Source organism: Lolium perenne, chromosome 5 (assembly GCF_019359855.2).
Source record: "Lolium perenne isolate Kyuss_39 chromosome 5, Kyuss_2.0, whole genome shotgun sequence".
Lineage (NCBI taxonomy): Eukaryota > Viridiplantae > Streptophyta > Magnoliopsida > Poales > Poaceae > Lolium > Lolium perenne.
The window spans coordinates 131,597,752-131,617,104 of NC_067248.2; the positions used below are offsets into that span (position 1 = coordinate 131,597,752).

Here is a 19,353-nt window from a genome sequence, read left to right on the forward strand (position 1 = left end):
AGTTCCAAAGACGCCGCCGCCGTCAACCCTATCTCGGGGGGTTCAGAAGATCTCCTCCGGCACCCTGCCGGAGAGGGGAATCATCACCGGAGGGCTCTACATCACCATGCCCGCCTACAGACTGATGCGTGAGTAGTTCAACCTTGGACTATGGGTCCATAGCAGTAGCTAGATGGTTGTCTTCTCCTCTTGTGCCATCATGTTTAGATCTTGTGAGCTGCCTATCATGATCAAGATCATCTATTTGTAATGCTACATGTTGTGTTTGTTGGGATCCGATGAATATGGAATACTATGTCAAGTTGATTATTGATCTATCACATATGTTATTTATGATCTTGCATGCTCTCCGTTGCTAGTAGAGGCTCTGGCCAAGTTGATACTTGTAACTCCAAGAGGGAGTATTTATGCTAGATAGTGGGTTCATGTCTCCATTGAATCTAGGGGAGTGACAGTAACCCCTAAGGTTGTGGATGTGCTGTTACCACTAGGGATAAAACATCAATGCTTTGTCTAAGGATATTTGTATTGTTTACATTACACGCAGTACTTAATGCAATTGTCTGTTGTTTGCAACTTAATACTGGAAGGGGTGTGGATGCTAATCTGAAGGTGAACTTTTTAGGCATAGATGCATGCTGGATGGCGGTCTATGTTCTTTATCGTAATGCCCTAAGTAAATATCATAGTAGTCATCATGATATGTATGTGCATTGTTATGCTCTCTCTATTTGTCATTTGCCCAACTGTAATTTGTTTACCCAACATGTTATTTATCTTATTGGAGAGACACCACTAGTGAACTGTGGACCCCGGTCCATTCTTTTACATCTGAAATACAACCTACTGCAATCATTGTTCTCTTTTGTTTTCTGCAAGCAAACATCATTCTCCACACCATACGTTTAATCCTTTGTTTTCAGCAAGCCGGTGAGATTGACAACCTCACTGTTAAGTTGGGGCAAAGTAGTTTGATTGTGTTGTGCAGGTTCCACGTTGGCGCCGGAATCCCTGGTGTTGCGCCGCACTACACTCATTCACCAACAACCTTCATGTGGTCTTCATCTCCTACTGGTTCGATAACCTTGGTTTCTTACTGAGGGAAAACTCGCTGCTGTACTCATCATACCTTCCTCTTGGGGTTTCCAACGGACGTGTGCTTTACCGTCACAAGCATTGTATTTGTTCCACTGTGACGTGGGTATAACCCTTTGGGTACTCGACATTGCCATACCCGGTGCAAACTATGAAGCTGTACCAGCACAAGGACTCAACAAGCTGGACCTGCACGCGCCTCAACTTGGACTACAAGGAAAGAATACTCCAATACAAATCCTACTAGGACTCTTGTAAACCCTAGCTTGGCTGATATATAAAGCCAGGCAGGGACACCCCTTAGACACACATAATCAGAAACATAGAACATAGAGGCGACACGCCTAGACATCGTAACCCGCAGATTAGAACTAGACTAGATCCAACAACTCCGCCTATGGCGGCCCCCTGTACATATATTCATATAGTGGATTGCTAGCAGGACGTAGCGATCCTCCACCGCGTGGACGTGAACCTGGGTACGTCGTGTACCGCCTCGCTCCCGGAACCTCCGTCGTCGCCTTTCTCTAAAACCCAAGCCCCTCATGGTGGGCATTGCCGAGGAACCGCCTCGTCAATTGGCGTCGTCTGTGGGAAACGCAACGACTGAATTTTGTTATCCGGGCGGGATCCTACATCATCAGCAAATATCAAGATCACATGCAGTGGAGGAATCTGGATTTCATCGTTCCAGACTAAATCATATATGTACGAGTCGTCATCAACTATAGAGGAATTCTCGTCGTGACTAAATCAAGGCATACGTGGTACTGGTCTATCGGGTACCAGCTAATTGCATCTAGAAACAACAGAAGATAGACAACTTTGGTTGCCGTAATTTGCTGGACCGTAGGCTGCCCATCACGCAAGAAAATTGAGAAGTAATAAAAGAGGAAACTATGATGGGCCAAGTTCCAAGATCATCCGCTGGAGGAAGGAAAAGTTAAACGGAATTGCTTCACGGAAGCTTAGCTGCAGAGAAGGAAGGAAAAGTTAAACGGAATTGTTTCACGACAAGTAGTGTTCAATTTCCATACGACACGGAATCAAACAGGCGCAGCTGTTTTCACGCGCGAGCAGCCGCGCGGCCCTGTCATACATGTACCGTACAAAATCAATTTGTACGTATAGCACGATTCAAGGTTAAATGCTGGAATTGCAGCAACGCCTCGTCAATCTCAATGGGCAGTTAGCCTATCCAACAAAGAAAGAAGTCACGTATCCACAAAAGCTAGGATGGACTACTAGCTACAGTACTACGTCATATCATGATCTTGACGGACCAAGCGAAAATCAGATTGAAACAAAGTTTCGACTACTCCGTGCGGTCAGCCACGCCCGCCATCACGCACTCGGGGCTCGCCTATCTTGAACCCGATATTGCGGACTCATCTTCTCGGGAGTTCGCCTTCCGCGGACCCGGCATTATGGACCCGATATATTCGGGTGCTCACCTGTTCTCTTCATCAACTATTTCTGGATGGCGCAATTATTTCGGTTGCGCCCGCCGCATGGATTATCTTGGATGGCGCAATTATTTCGGCTGCGCCCGCCGCATGGACTATCTTGGATGGCGCAATTATTTCGGCTGCGCCCGCCGCATGGACTATCTTGGATGGAGCAATTACTTCGGCTGCGCCCGCCGCATGGACTATCTTGGATGGCGCAATTACTTCGGCTGCGCCCGCCGCAGCGCCGGTTCGCTGGAATTACTCGGGGGCTCCTGGAATACCTTCGAACTATTGCGGTTACTCTCGTCGGGAGCGCTGGTTCATTGGAATTCAAGAAGATTTGAAGACTATAACTCCCATCGAGAGCGCTGGTTCGCTGGAATTACTCGGGGGCTCCTGGAATATCTTCGAACTATTGCGGTTACTCTCATCGGGAGCGCTGGTTCATTGGAATTCAAGAAGATTTGAAGACTATTACTCATCGGGAGCGCCGGTTCACTGGAATTCAAGAAGATATGAAGACTCAAGTTTTGAAGAATTGCAGTAATTCGGGACACCCGAACTACATCGTGAGGAACCTTGTTCGTATATTACAACGAATATCGGTGCGATGGAAAATACTCCCAGAGATTGCACTCTATAAAAGCCTCTGAAACTACGAGTGCTATGATGCAAAATCGACGGGGACCTTGCTCTTTTCCTTTGCTATAGATGCGTCAAAGAGTGCCGCAGATAGCAAGGATCACGAAAAAGCCTCTGAAATTACGAGTGCTATGATGCAAAATCAACGGGTCTTTTCCTTTGCTATAGATGCCTCAAAGAGTGCCGCAGATAGCAAGGATCAATGGGGACCTTGCTCTTTTCCTTTGCCATAGATGCCTCAAAGAGTGCCGCAGATAGCAAGGATCAACGGGGACCTTGCTCTTTTCCTTTGCTATAGATGCCTCAAAGAGTGCCGCAGATAGCAAGGATTAACGGGGACCTTGCTCTTTTCCTTTGCTATAGATGCCTCAAAGAGTGCCGCAAATAGCAAGGATCATGAAACACGTACGAAAACGACTCACGCTCGATACTTTAAATTACAGAAGTATCAAAAGAGTGACGAGTCATCGGCAGATCTAGTGCCACCGATCTATTCGGGAGCTGATGTCAAGTCATGCATCGGTTGAAAGCAAAGTTGCACATACAACAGGTTTAGCGAAACCTGCAACACGAGCTGATCACCCAAATAATTTGCTGCCGATAAACTTACAAACAATGGCATCAACGATGCTCAAGGTGCATTAAGAATTTCCCCTTGAAATAAACAACAGTGTGTCAACGGCACCTGAAGAAAACTATAAACATCGGGTTGCTCAACTTGAGTCTACTCACGGTTGCAAGCATCAGTGCCCAGACTCGGGGGCTACTTCCATCGGGAGCACTGGACGCGCACCCGATAAAATTATCGGCTCCTCTGGGCCATCATCCCAATCATCGGCTCCTCTGGGCCATCATCCAAATCATCGGCTCCTCTGGGCCATCATCCAAATCATCGGCTCCGCTGGGCCATCATCCAAATCATCGGCTCCTCTGGGCCATCATCCAAATCATCGGCTCCGCTGGGCCATCATCCAAATCATCGGCTCCTCTGGAACAAGATCCAAATCATCGACTCCTCCGAGACATCTACGGTATTTGACTTAGCATTTTTTACACCCTATACATAACTATTTCATATTTATCTACATGCTCGGGGGCTACTCCCATCGGGAGCGCTAGTCGCGCACCCGATAAAAAATATGGCAACCTCGCCAACAAAGAAGAATAAAGTTGAAGACATCGGCATCAACAATCAAGATCTTTGAGTAGTACAACTTGAGTCTATGCGTGGCTGCAAGCACCCGCCCATAGACTCGGGGGCTACTCCCATCGGGAGAGCTTCGCGCACCCGACAGAAAGCAACTTCGACTCTACATCAAGCACAAGATTCAACAGATGATCAAGACATTCGGCGAAGACAACTTTAGTCTCTGCCCGAAGCTTCACTTCGGCCAGACACTCGGGGGCTACTGACGTGGACATAACCCTTTGGGTACTCGACATTGCCATACCCGGTGCAAACTATGAAGCTGGACCAGCACAAGGACTCAACAAGTTGGACCTGCACGCGCCTCAACTTGGACTACAAGGAAAGAAGACTCCAATACGAATCCTACTAGGACTCTTGTAAACCCTAGCTTGGCTGATATATAAAGCCAGGCAGGGGCACCCCTTAGACACATATAATCATAAACATAGAACATAGAGGCGACACGCCTAGACATCGCAACCCGCAGATTAGAACTAGACTAGATCCAACAACTCCGCCTATGGCGGCCCCCTGTACATATATTCATATAGTGGATTGCTAGCAGGACGTAGCGATCCTCCACCGCGGGGACGTGAACCTGGGTACGTCGTGTACCGCCTCGCTCCCGGAACCTCTGTCGTCGCCTTTCTCTAAAACCCAAGCCCCTCATGGTGGGCATTGCCGAGGAACCGCCTCGTCACACTGGAAAAAGGAAAGGCGGGCCTAAGGTGAACTGGTCTAGACCTGCCGGGTCTAGCGCCGACTAGCCGTATTCGTCACCGGTGAGGTAAGGTGGTGAGGCAGGGGCTCTCTACATAAATGTTAGAAGTTTGCGGATTTTCGATGCTGCAAACGTGTTTGTGTTTTGCTGCTAATGCATGAGTCACATGCTGCGATGATTCCAGGCGTGTGCTGCAAATGCATGCGCCACATGCTGCGTTGTCGGATTTTGCACCCTGGGTCCTACTGATTGATGGGAATTCTCAACACTAGGGATGTAAGCGGATGGGATTGGATCGGATTTTGTTGTCACCATATCCTATACCATAGTTTGTCAGTGGATTCGGAACGGATCGGGTAATCACCTGTTGGTGGATTCGAATCCGGATATACGAAATTATCCTATATTTTAAACGGATTCAAAAATAAATTGGGTGCATAAATTATTATACCCAAAGGAAAACGCTGTCAATCGACCGGGGGATCTCACGTCTCGCGTCCCCCGGCTCCTCCTATCGACACGCGTCAGCGTGGTCCCCGCCCACCGTCCAAGCCAGAGCCTCTCTATCCCCACTCTTTCTTCCTCCCACGGCTGTCGCTGGGCTCGATCCAGTTAGTCTTCTTCTTCCTCCCCTAAATTCCCCATGCTGCTGCTCCCTCGTGGCTCTCCCGCGCCGCCACAACCCTGGACCGACACCAAGCACCGCCCCAACCTCCTCCCTCCCGGAGCTCGCCACCCAGGGAGCGCCTGCCTCGCCGCTGGGTGCTCTTCGGCTTGGACCTTGGGCTCCCCAAGATGCGGTGGGTGCGGGGGACCAGCGACGAGGACCAGGTCACCGCTGCCCTTCCACCTCCGCGTCGGCATCCTCCATCTCCGGGCTTGCTACAATAGGCGCCCAACCTCGCTACATGGGGCGACGGATGTTGCTACAAAGCGCAGCCGGTGTTGCTACTTCGAGCTAGCGGCGGTGCTACTATGGCGCGACGGAGTTGCTCCCAGCGGCTGCCGGTCCTGCTACAATGGCGCGGCGGAGGTGCTCCCAGCGGCCGCCGGTCCTGCTATAATGGCGCGGCGGAGGTGCTCACAGCGGCCGTCGGTGCTGCTACAATGGCGCGGCGGAGTTGCTCACAGCGGCCGCCGGTGCTGCTACAATGGCCCGGCGGAGTTGCTCCCAGTGGCCGCCGGTGCTGCTACAATGGCGTGGCGGCACTGCTACGTTGCGCCATCGACGTTGCTGCAAGCCTGCAAGCCCCCCATCATGTTGCTGCTGCATCGGCGACGGCCATGGCCGGCGGTGGAGCAACGCTGGCGTGCACGGATGGGGGAGCCGGAGGCGAGCGGTGAGGAGGATGCCCAAATGCGAGGAGGGCAGCTGCATCGCGACGCCATGACGGGTTCTCCGACGATGCAACGCCAAGGGTTTCTCTAGCGAGGCTGCGATGTGGTTGTCCGGCGACTTGGGTCTGCGGCCAGGGCGGTGCTGCAAGTGCGGGCAGAGGGAGTGCAGGACGGTCTCCTTCCTTCTCCTTTTTTCGTGTGCTGCTTTTCTATTTTTTTTAAGGATGCTGGAACGTTGAGCGCGTTGGACCGTTGATGGACTCTATCGTACGGCTGTCCACCCGGGGATCGGGGATTTGATCCCCCGGGGGGACCCATACCCAAAACGTGAAGTCCCTTTCTACCCTTTCTGGGTCCTGTTTGCGCCCACAGTTGGGTAGGATCACGTGAAAGCAACGCGGCAACCTTCGTCCAGTTCTCTCAGAGGGCAACGGAAATCTCACGGCGCTCTCCGTTGAAGCGCGTGGGCGCGGCCCTCGTCGCTTTGCTTACGCGCGTCGAGGCCGCCGGTAAGACGTGTCCTGTCTTCTCGCAACGCGCCGCCGTGGCCGTGGCGCTGCCGTGCCGCCATTGGGACTTTGCCGTAATTTCACCGCGTCATCCAGCCCAATAAAGCCACGCACGACCTGCTCCCACCTTTTTCCCGTTCCAAAGTCGACAACAGAAAGGCAGATAGAAGAGGACCGCCTCCCCTCCCTCCTTCGATTCGACCGATTCCAGATTCCCAATTCCACCGCGCCATCAACCCACCCATGTCAGGCTACCCCTACGGCGGCGCCGGCGGAGGCTACGGGGCCCCGCCGCCCTACGGATCCTCCCCGGCCCCCTCCGCCCCGCCCTACGGCGACAAGCCCCCCAAGGAAGGCAAGACCTCCTCCTCCGCCTCCTCCCCACCCTACTACGGCGCCCCGCCCCAGCACTCCTACGGCAGCGGCGGCGGCGGCTACGGGGTACCGCCCCAGCAATCCTACGGCGGCGGGGTCGGCGGATACGGCGCCCCGCCCTCCAGCCAGCCCCAGTCCTACGGTGGTGGCTACGGGGCCCCACCCTCCAGCCAGCCCCAATCCTACGGCGGGGGCGGCTACGGGGCCCCGCCCTCGGGGCAGTCTTACGGCGCCCCGCCGCACTCCTCCTCGCCCTACGGGGCGCCGCCTCCCACGGCATCGCCGTACGGTGGCGGCGGCTACGGGAGCCCGTTCGCGGCGCTCGTCCCCTCCGCGTTCCCGCCGGGCACCGACCCCAACGTCGTCGCCTGCTTCCAGGCCGCCGACCGCGACGGCAGCGGCGCGATAGACGACAAGGAGCTGCAGTCCGCGCTCTCCGGATACAACCAGAGCTTCAGCATCCGCACCGTGCACCTCCTCATGTACCTCTTCACCAACTCAAACATCCGCAGGATCGGTAACTCCCTCCCTCCCTCCCTCTGCTTACCTGTCGCCGCGATCGTGCAATTGAGAATTGTTTATCTGTGGAGAAGGTTTCGGTAGTACAACAATATAGACAACTTAATTGGTCTCAACTTGTCTGAATTCGAGTCTGGGCATGCGATCGAATGATGAGGTTCCTGTTGCAATGTGATCAAATGATGAGGTTCCTATTGGGTATCATTGCACCCATTAGTGACGACGTCAATGGGTGACTTTTCCGTTGGATTGGAGAACCACACGCTTTCTGTGCCGTTATGTGTACTCGACTCGATCAAAGCAAATCAATAGCCACTAGGTGCCTGTTGTATTTTCCCATTTTTCTATCCTCCCACACAGTTTGACAAAGCACGGGTTTCAATGGCTCAGAGCTGCATTTCCTCCCCATAAGAAACAAGAGGGGCATTTCATAGTATTTCTGTGAAATGTGATTTCTGTGCACTCTTTTCGAGACCGTAAATTATCTACATCCAGTTTTAACCTGTGATATTTAGTGATGTTATTTAGCATGGAACCTAGGCAGTAAGCTACCATGTGGCATCAAAAGGATGCAAGATAGAAAGTGTAGAAGCACTTTGGGCTCAGAAGTTGAATATATATATTTTTCGCGATAGCCAATGTTCTAGTTGAATATGTATTTTTCCCAATAGCCAATGTTCTAGCTGCAGTACCGATGAGTTTCTGGTCAGTGGTTTGAGCTCTACTCATACACTGTAGACATACATACATCCAAATATTTTATAGACTACTTCTAGATTTGAAAAATATTGTGTTCATTGCCATGTTGCTTAGACTTGACCACCATGCAGATGAAGAATTAAATACTACTCAGTCATCACTACCAGATAGTAATACTTATCTGATGACACTCTGAGCAGTATGAGTTACTCCCTCCGATTCATATTACTTAACACTAGTATGGATGTGTCTAGATACATCTATATTAGAGATAGTTAATATGAATCGGAGGGAGTAGTGCATATTCTCCTTCCAGAGGTAAAACAGGATAATAATTAAAAAATGGGAAAGTGGGAATCTCTGAGGATGATAGAAATTATGTATAGCGTCTGAGTGGAGGTTTTATTTAACTTCGAATGCCTTTCAAGTTAGAACGGAACAAAGGTTGGTTGTCCTACCTGTCAGGTGTTTTTGTCTGTTTTGTAACCATTGCAGAACTATGGTGTGTTGGCGATTCGTTTGCAGGATAAATCCGCTTAAAATACAAGTCAAATGGGGTTGAGAAATAATCTTGCTCCTGCACGCTTTGAATTTTTGGTCTGATGCCTGTTTGCTTTGGTAGTAAGTTGGTTTAGATTCCCTTTGAGTTGAAAACTGATCTCGTACGCGATTTTATTTCCTTGTTTGACTGTTTTCCTTTTCTTTGTGGATCTTGAACAATTAGTTCTGGAATAGTTGATTGATCTAAATTCTTATATCAGTGCCATCTGTCAGATACTGGTAGTAGAACCTTTTGGCATTTGATTTGGCCCTATTTTGGTTTTTAAGAGTGTGAAATTTCTAGATTCACCATTTCCATTATATCTATTTCAGCTTTTTTAAATTGACCTCTCATTTTTTTAACTTGCGCCTTTCATTCTTCCAGGACCAAAGGAGTTTACTTCTGTTTTCTACAGTCTTCAGAACTGGAGGGTAAGAGGCAACAGCTTCAAGTTTTCTTAACTTATTTGTGGGTAACTCATCAGTACAACAGTTATTAACCATGTGTGACCATTCCTTATTGCTCTTGTGCAGTCTATATTTGAGAGGTTTGACCGTGACCGAAGTGGTAAAATTGATGCATCAGAGCTGCGTGATGCTCTTCTAAGTCTGGGTTATTCAGTTTCTCCAACTGTGCTCGACTTGCTTGTGTCTAAATTCGACAAAACTGGGGGCATGAGCAAAGCAGTTGAATATGATAACTTTATTGAGTAAGATTACTCCTTCAATTTAATTTTGTTAATTTTTCCAAACAAACAGTACAGGCTATCGTAATATCCATTGTGTCAAACTGTTAAAAAATTGTATCGTTTCTCAGTTTTTATCTTATTTGCGGTTGGTGAAGCGCTCCTGTTCAAAACGTAGTGCAATCTGTGGTGTTCAGGGATTAGCTTTGTTCTTGTTTAGAGCTTAGCTCAATCTGATAATGTCATAAACTCAAATTATTGAGTCATTTTTCTATTTTATGAATTGAAAATGTACCCAACTGTTGAAGTCTCAAAATGAAAAATGGTTGTCCACCAATTGGACTTTCTGTTTTCTGCTTGGTTTTCTGATGCATATAGTCTATAACAGTCCTAACTCTTTCTTTGTTTACCTATGCAGGTGTTGCCTTACAGTCAAGGTAATTACATCATTACACTGCACAAAAATTTAATGTTCTGTAAATATCCTTGCTAATTTGTTTTGAATTCTTTTGCAGGGTCTGACTGAGAAGTTCAAGGAGAAAGACACGACCTACTCCGGGTCTGCAACTTTCAGTTACGAGGCATTCATGTTGACTGTGCTTCCTTTCATCATTGCCTGAAGTCAACCTAGTTCTGAGGCTTGAGTTAAATACTGTTGTGTTGAAATGTTTTTCAACTGAGTTTGAGTGATGTTGCTGCGTTGCTGATAAGATATCTCTTTGGGGATTGGAAACTGTATATGGTAGAACCTGTGGTTGGTTTGGAACTATGAAAGTGCTGTCACATATGCTTGGTTTAATTTCGTTCCTCAAAACTGTCATTTTTCTTTGGCACTGGATTTTGATCCTACTGTACATTTCTTAAATTCCTCTCACGATGCAATTCAAAACTTCATTTACATCAATTGAACTTTACAAACCAAAATTACAAGTTCAACATGCGAACACAATTGAACTTGCTTTGCACGCAGTTGCAAAACAAAATTGCAATGCCACATGAATTTGATTGGACATTGTTAATCATTTACAACTATTATTGCTATATATATCATAAATAAAAAGTACTCCCTCTGTCAAAAAATAAGTGACTTCAATTTTTATAGATACGCCACTTGCACACTAAAAACGTGTTACAACCGTATCTAGATAAAGTTAAGACATTCATCTATGGACGGAGGGAGTATTACATTAAGATTCAAATAAATCTAGCAATATTGTTCTTAAGCTATGATAATGGAGGAGACTCCAAAACAAATGCGACCCAAAAAAAAACTGAAAAAACCACAACGCAGTGCAGTCAGATCCTGTGGTGCACACTTGCACCACAAATGGCATATACAGTAGTAAACAAAATTGGCAAATCTCAACCAAAACAGTGGCTGGTGGTGCAATAGAGCTAAAATAGGAAATGCAATATGATCCATCCTGAATTCTGTTGGTAGCGAACATTGCAATTATTCAATTACTCCTCTCCAGCTATATGTCATGCAATATGAACCATCCTGAATTCTGTTGGAAGCAAACATTGCAATTATTCAATTACTCCTCTCCACCTACACGTCATCAGGACCGCTGGCAAGTTGCTTGTAACCATTCGGACTTGCAGACGCATCACCGGATTTAACTGGTATGCACTTCAAGATAACTGCAATAATCAGGCTGATGGATCCTATACCTACGCTTACTAACCAGTGCTGCCAACTGAGTGGAACTGTGCTGGCAAAGGTCCCGAGAAACTCAATGATCACCACTTGGAACACCACCGTCGCGGTTATGACCCCGATGAAGACCCAATTGCCAATGATATCACGGAAAATGTTTAGCTTCTCCATTTCCCTGCTGTTTACTTCGTTGAATACCTGATGCAACATCGTTCAAAAAACATACTCATTACTATTACTCCCTAGTATAAGTTCACCAGTCGAAACAGGGGGTCCTTCAAAACAATGCTAGCAATGAAAAAAAAATGTCTCCACAATGCACTACTCACCTGGCAAAACACGAAGGAGTTGAATATGAGCGTATTGATAATGGTCTTGGAATCTGGACCGTTGATGTTCAGAAGTTTTTCGCCGCCGAACATGAGAACACCAAGTACAACCAACTGATATATACTTTGCCCAATGATGTTTCTCCACATGACCTTGGTAATGAAACTTTCACCTCGCCCAACAGGCGGCCTCTTCATCATTTCATCATTTGGAGGCTCAGTTGCCAGAGCTAAAGCTCCTAGTGTATCCATAATCATGTTCACCCAGAGCAGCTGCACAGCAGTGAGAGGAGCGCTCCCTGTGATGCAAGAATGAAAACATGAATACCACAAATTGTTCTATGGATAAAACCATAGCATTGAATGAATACATTAATGTTTCTCACACCTGTGATGCATGCTGAGACAAAGTTGATCACTAAAGCAACAATGTTCACAGTCAACTGAAACTGCACAAACTTCTGGATGTTTATGTAAACCGCACGACCCCACCTTGCAACATTTATGATTGTTGTGAAATTGTCATCGAGCACTATGACATCGGCACTCTCCTTCGCAACCTGCGAAAATCCAATATACTGTCAACAACTTCTAAGAATCAACAAGATTTACTCGAAGGCTAGTTTTTTCAAGTCACTGTTCTAACGGAAGCAACAATTGGCAATTGCAGGGTCTAATAACAGATTAGTGTAGTGAGATGAGGAGAAATAAAATTTCTGATCGATCTGTTAGATGTTAATGCATGTCGGAACATCCAACCTTTGCAAATTGTACTAATGCTACTATAAGATCAAAATTGCATAAGAAAATAGTACCTCTGTGCCTGCAATGCCCATAGCAAGCCCAATATCTGCTTCGTGTAATGCAGGAGCATCATTTGTACCATCACCTGTCACAGCAACAACCTCTTGAAACATACCTCTCAAGTTTGTCACAAGCATATGTTTGTCCAATGGTAATGAACGAGCCATGACCTGCCAAAGGTTGCTAAATGTTAATTTTTGAAGATCTTAGTTCACTTAATACATGGAGAAAGCAGGTATTTACCTGAATCTTAGGTATCAAGTCCCTCAATTCCTCTGGGCTCTTGTTACGGAAATCTGGTCCTTCTATTGCTATACCATCATCAGTCAATATGCCACACTCTTTGGCTATAGCTTTAGCTGTATTGATATTATCACCAGTCACCATTCTCACCATGATACCAGCAGTTATACAGCTCTGAACAGCTTCCTTCACTCCAGGGCGCACAGGGTCCTTGATGCCAAATATGATTATCAGAGTAAATCCACTAGCAGGACTATCTGCATTCTCATCAAAATCATCCACATCCTTAAACGCCAGGCACAATGTCCTTAGAGCATCTGAAGCAAATGAGTAGATAGTATCCATGATGTCCTTTCTACGAGCATCTGACAAGGGAATAACATCCCCATCTTGATCAATCACCTTGTCACACATCTCAACAATAATTTCTGATGCACCTTTGCAGAACCAACGGTATGTGCCACCAGGTAAAGAAACCAATACTGCCATCTTCTTCTTGACTGAATTGAAAGGCTCAACCTTAACCTTGGTGCAGCTCATGTCCTCGGCATCACTACATCCTTGCAAGCTCAAACCATATTCGAATATCGCTATTTCAGTTGGGGTGCCCAAAACAATTTGTTTATCATCATCTCCTTTGACCATCTCTGCACTAGTGTTCTCAAAAATGCCCTGCAAAAGTAGGCTCCATGCGCTTGAAGAAATTGAAGAATTCAGATCTTCAATACTATTGTTACCTGTGACTGACTTTGAAAGCTCAGCTATCCAAATTTTGTCAACCACCATATGGTTAGTAGTCAAAGTTCCTGTTTTGTCTGTGCAAATGGTACCAGCAGATCCCATCGTTTCACATGCAGCAAGGTGTCTGACAAGCGCTTTGTCATTCATTAACTTCTTCATTGCAAATGCAAGGCTCAAAGTAACAGCCAAGGGCAACCCTTCCGGAACAGCAACAACAATAATAGTGACCGCTGTTGCAAAGTAGTTTACTATAGTCAAGGCATCAGCAGAATACCATTTGGACAGACCAACTGTTGTACCCTTTTCAATAAGGAATCTTGCCATCAGGACTACGAATGTTAGTGTGGCAAATACCAGCCCAATCTTTCCTATAATGGTCGCAACTCCATTTAGTTTAACCTGCAATGGTGTCTCATCCTCTCCTCCCTCACTCAAAGTGCTCATCAGCTTTCCCCATTCAGTGCGCATACCGACAGCAGTTACTATCATCTTAGCAGAACCATCTTGCACTTTAGTTCCTGCCAAGATGAATGGTTTATCTGTAGAAGTATACACTGGCTCGCTCTCACCTGATAAGCTGGATTCATCTATCAAAAGGGAGTATCCATGTATGAATAGTCCGTCAGCAGGCACTTGGTCTCCAATCGATAAATGCACAATATCACCAACTACCAAATCATATATCGAGATCTTCTGTCGACCACCATCTCTCGTTACATGGATAAATATGTTCTTCTTTTCATTATCTAGCTCCTTGAACTGGAGCGATTGCTTATAGTCACTGGCAGCAGTAACCATCACAACCAAGAGAATGCTGAGTATTATCCCCACGCCATCATACATGCCCTTAGGCCAACCTTCAGATGCCAAGCCAACTACAACAGATAACAAAGCACATACCATCAGAATGATAAGGGTCGTGTCCTGCAATGCATCCCAGACAAAACTCCAGAAACTTCTTGAAGGTTTTTCAGCATAACGATTGACACCATATATGCTTTGTCTTGTATCCAAGTCAGTGGCAGATACACCACGGTCGAATGCTGAACGTACTTTTTTGGATATCCCATCTACACCACCATGCATCTTTAAAGCTTTCAAGTCATGCTTGCTTGTTATTGATGCCAGTTCTTCGGGATTGATGGAAAACCCAGCTTTGATTATATCCTCTGTTAGCTGGTACTCTTTCTTCTTGGCACCTTTAGCATAGAAAGAAAGATACACAAATAAAATATAGTTACTAATGAGACAAGAGGAACAATAACATAAAAGGTTATCATGTAGACTCATACCACCAATGAAAGTGATTGCAGCCTGCTGCACATAGAGGGCAACCCGAATTTTTTCCTGGAAAAGAAACCACGAAGAAGGGAAACTTTGTTACCCGTTACATACAAGATTTAGGTCATTTTCTTGTAATTGTAAGATACAGTCACAAAGTTAAAATGCAGTAGTCAACAAGTAACGTCAATACTAGTCATTAGCCCATTGCAATGAATACATTTTTAAATTATAGCCCTTGGATGGCAACAATAAACATCAGTAGGATGAAAAGAAGATAAAGGTGCCAAACATGGAGATTTTTTTTGTCAAAATGACACGCAGGTACGTGCCTGTTCCAGCAAAAATGTGGCACCATAAGCTGTGTCCCGATTCTCACAAATTTGCATCTCGTACAATTGACGATACCAGTTTTCTCCTGCATTTATGTTATGACAAAGTCCCCATTTACTATTTAGTTTTTCGAAAAATGTGTGCCCCAATAGTATATAGATTTTACTGAAGTAGATAGGTTAATTTTATTTAATGTTGCCAGAGACACCTGCATCAGCCCAGGTAATTTTGTTTTTCATATAAATACGTTCACCACTTTCAGTGATATGTACAGACGAGCCAAACAAATAAATGTTTATTTGCTCTGACATGGAACTTTGTTCATTTTAGAAGAAAGTAAAATAGCAAATAAACTCATTGATTGAATGTGACGCCTGCAATTTTCCGGCATCGTTGTAAAAAAGTAAGGAGATAAGCTAACATGTTGTCATAAAGGAATTACATGCACATCAAAACTATTGGCAAGACGATTAACTAACACACAGTCTTGATTTGAAAAAGAACGCCAAGCATCTCGAAGAAGAATCAAGTAACAGCCTACCAAACTAGTTGGCAGACTGATTGGTACAACAAATGAATATCTTTCAAGACTTCATGGTCGTCTAAGACAAAGTAGCCAAAAGATTCTGTAATCTCTGCCTAAAATATTCTCTACTCTTGGAAGTGGAAACTAACTACCTACCGAAAGATTCTCAACTTTACAGTTACATGGTTTAGAACGCATGTGCCTACTGTCCAAAGCAACCGAGTACAGGAGTGCATGGCATATTGGTCTTCCACCTTTATGGATGCACTTTTTAAAATTATATCAATCAATCGTCCCTCCATTCAAATGTCTCAATCAAGTATACTCTAATCCTCAAGACTGAGACTGTTGATAGGATTGGAACATTTAGACCCATTTTTCTTTGTCATGCTACATCAGCTAATTTCAAATACTAGGTCTTATCTGGCAACTACATAGTGCATAATGAATTGACAAAACATAAGAACTGTTGTGGAAACGAAAATTATCAAAATGAAAACGGATGACTAAAATGAGAACAAAGCAAAAGGTTAATGCAAACACTTATTACAGAATTTAGAAAAAAAATAATAAAAAAAATTGATGCTCCTATTAGCTCTACATTCTAATGTATCTGGTTGTCCAGTTGGTGACCTATTTTATTTTCATTTCTCCATTCCTTTAATCACGATGAATAATTTCGAATGGTCAAGTTGGTGTTGTTATGTCTTGATTTTATTTTCCGATATTGCAGTATACACTTTCAAGAAGTCATTTCCCTTGCCATGCTTTCCATAGTACTTCGTTTCCAAATAAAAATCCTCTTGAATATTTTACTCAATTTTCATGTACCCTTATTTTACATGCCCACTGAAGTAAGCCAGTAAACCAGCTACGGTGGGGTTGATTTTTAACCCGGAAAATTCACCGGGGTCGCTCCCTACCGGTGTAGCTTTTCACCATCTGATTCATGCTTCAAGACTCGTGTCATGTATTAAACGAAGAGAGCACATCACATGGCACCGATCTAGGAGTATGACTCTATGAGCTCGGGGTCATAATGCTAGATCCTCCAAATCAAACAGATAAGGAAACAAGGAAGGCAAATAAATGCCAGAGATTACGATCTTAAATTCGGCATTTGCACGAGACGAGTGGGGACCTCATGGACATGACAGAAGATGACGATAAGGTGTGCCTTTTGGACTGCTCATTCACACGGCTGCTGCTTCGCGGAAGCTTCGTCCCCTCCCAGGACGGACAGGGACAGCCCCGGTCAGCCTGGCCGCCCAAAGAACAAAGACCATGGGAAGTCTCAACCTCCAAGGACGGACGGGACGGTCAAGTCAACATGATACGGGCACACGATGCCCCCACCAGGCCACTACCAAACAGGCTCGCCATTACAGCAGGAACATGCTGATTTTGTTCTCTTTCCAACTGCTCATTTCAATGGGTTATACTGTGCGGGGCATGTAGAGGCAGTACTAATCTGGGAAGGCTGCTACTACCTGTCGCGATCTGATGGCAAGACCGCAATCTAATAGAAAATGCTACAGTTTTACTCCTAAATACTCCGTATCCAGTTGGGAGAAAATGACAAATCGAAAGCACGGCGACGGGCTGATCTTCAGAAAAATAAACGATCGGTTACGAGATTTGAAACGGTAGACGCAGTACTGAGATAGAGAGAGATGAGATCGAGCTAGAACTTGAGCAGTGCGTGGACCGCAGATAGATGAACAGATCATGGACGGTGCCGGTGTATGTGATGTGCGTACCTGGACGGAGCGGCGCTTGGCATGGTTCTCCTGGCGCTCGTCGAGGTCTGGCACGTGGCGGAAGCGTCGGCGCCGGTTCTTGACGAGCGTGCCGACGGCGGAGCGCCACCGCCGCTGCGCCTCCTCGGAGGGGTTCTTGGACGCAACCTCGAAGTTCTCCTGCAGGTACTTCTCCATCTTGCCTGCGCCTGCTCCTCCTCTCTCGCTCACGGCCGTGCACTCGCTCTGGCACCACCACGGCGCCCGCACTACTTGGCCGGAGATGAGGGGAGGGGGTTCGTGATGAGCACCACTTGGCCCTGCCTCCCTCCACTCCCCCTAGCGATGGGTTCAAGGGAGTAGTACTTGCTAGTGCTAAAGAAAGGAGGACATGGCAGCTTGCCGCTCTTGTTTATTCACCCACTGGGATCACAGATATGCCGGGTTTTGGCTCCGCCCCTTTCCGTTTCTTGGGTTTCGACGCACTATTTTTCTGGACGAACATGAAAGGGTCATCGCCGTTTCTTATTCCATCCCTTGCCTCCTTCTCAGCTTCATGGACGGCACCACAGCCGTGGACCCCGCTCGTCTAGCCGCGTCGAATCCGTGTGGACTTTCTCTGAAGTGTTTTTTTTTCTTCCTGGAGCATATGCAGAACAGAAATTCGTAAAAGACATGTAAAATATTTAAATATAATATGTTCTAGTTTAAAGTATAAAAAAGCAGTGATGTAAAAATGGTCTCTCTAGCATCAAATTGTCGTTTTTACACGTCTCAAAACATATTCTTTTTCCCCTAAAATACTATGAGTAAGCATGGATATGAATATGGTCATGTGATAATTTTCATACTTTCTCTAGTTCTAAATATGTGTTTTTCAAGAAGTTAACTGGTATGTTCATAATCATCAACAACAGTGGCGGATCCAAAGGATGGCCAGGGTGGTGCATGGGCCACCCTGTAATTTCTGCATAGCCTATATATCAGAAAAAAAAATATTAAAAATAAATATAATTAATTAAAAAAATACATTGTTAGACCACCCTGATATTTTGTGCTGGGTCCGCCACTGCTCAACAGTAGTATAAGAAACCCCAAGAGTACTAAAAATACAAGTAGGTCTTTATACCACCTAGTGATGACTATAGTACTCGAACGAGCCAAAGGTATGCCACCGTCTTCACCCCTCTCCCTTATTGAAGTTGTAGTAGAGCTTATTGATGGGAAGTTTTTTTTTGCGGGAAAGAAAAGATGACATTAAAGCAACCATCTTACAGATAAGTCCAACAACAAAGGGAAAATCACAAATAAGGCCAAATGGACCCCGAGTCCACCGGCGACGACCAAGACAAATCGATGGCGCGGCGTCGCAACTGATCCTCTGATGACCTTGATTCGGAAGCAGATCCCCAGCTAGCGGGAAGTCGTCGAACAACGACTCCGTAGAGCATGCACCTTGGACCGCCGACACCATCGAGTTGCTTCGATTCATCTTCTCCAACTTCTTCATCAGCTGGCTCCAGATGCACAACAAGCATCGATCTGGAAGGGGAACAAAGAACTCACCGGATCTAAAGACCGTCGAGCACCGGGAAAGCACGCGCTCAGCAGCTCTCCGAGGATTGCCACCACCAGAGGGGAAGAGCGCCATCGCCAAAAGCCGCTCCGCCAAAATCGCCACCTCCACGACACCGCCGGCCAGCAACCTAGTAGACCTAGCTATATACATGCTACAATCCAGGGATCCCCCACTCTCCCGCTACCGGAGCAGCCGCCGGAGAGGGAGGGATCTCGCGGATCCACAGCGAGCGAGCGGGCCGACCAGGAGCTTCCAAGAAATCACCCCTCTTGTATTGTACGATAGAGGGGAACGGTCAAGGAACTAGACAGATGGGAAGTTGATGTGCTAAGACCTCAAAACACAAGAGTGGCA

At 46.2% G+C, this 19,353-nt stretch overlaps 2 protein-coding genes across 2 annotated transcripts; one reads left to right on the forward strand and one right to left on the reverse strand.

Annotated features, from left to right (window-relative positions):
* Window positions 1-7,081: 7,081 nt before the first annotated feature.
* Window positions 7,082-10,563, forward strand: LOC127299892 (calcium-binding protein CBP). The gene is made up of 5 exons (XM_051329929.2): window positions 7,082-7,837; window positions 9,464-9,510; window positions 9,613-9,788; window positions 10,183-10,201; window positions 10,280-10,563. Exons 1-5 carry the CDS (start codon window positions 7,189-7,191, stop codon window positions 10,382-10,384), a joined length of 996 nt encoding a protein of 331 aa, XP_051185889.1. The 5' UTR covers window positions 7,082-7,188; the 3' UTR covers window positions 10,385-10,563.
* A 273-nt stretch (window positions 10,564-10,836) lies between these two features.
* Window positions 10,837-17,938, reverse strand: LOC127299891 (probable calcium-transporting ATPase 9, plasma membrane-type). The gene is made up of 7 exons (XM_071819992.1): window positions 17,442-17,938; window positions 14,834-14,888; window positions 12,801-14,740; window positions 12,569-12,727; window positions 12,142-12,313; window positions 11,754-12,052; window positions 10,837-11,622 (listed from the first exon to the last, which is right to left on the reverse strand). Exons 1-7 carry the CDS (start codon window positions 17,616-17,618, stop codon window positions 11,317-11,319), a joined length of 3,108 nt encoding a protein of 1,035 aa, XP_071676093.1. The 5' UTR covers window positions 17,619-17,938; the 3' UTR covers window positions 10,837-11,316.
* Window positions 17,939-19,353: the final 1,415 nt, after the last annotated feature.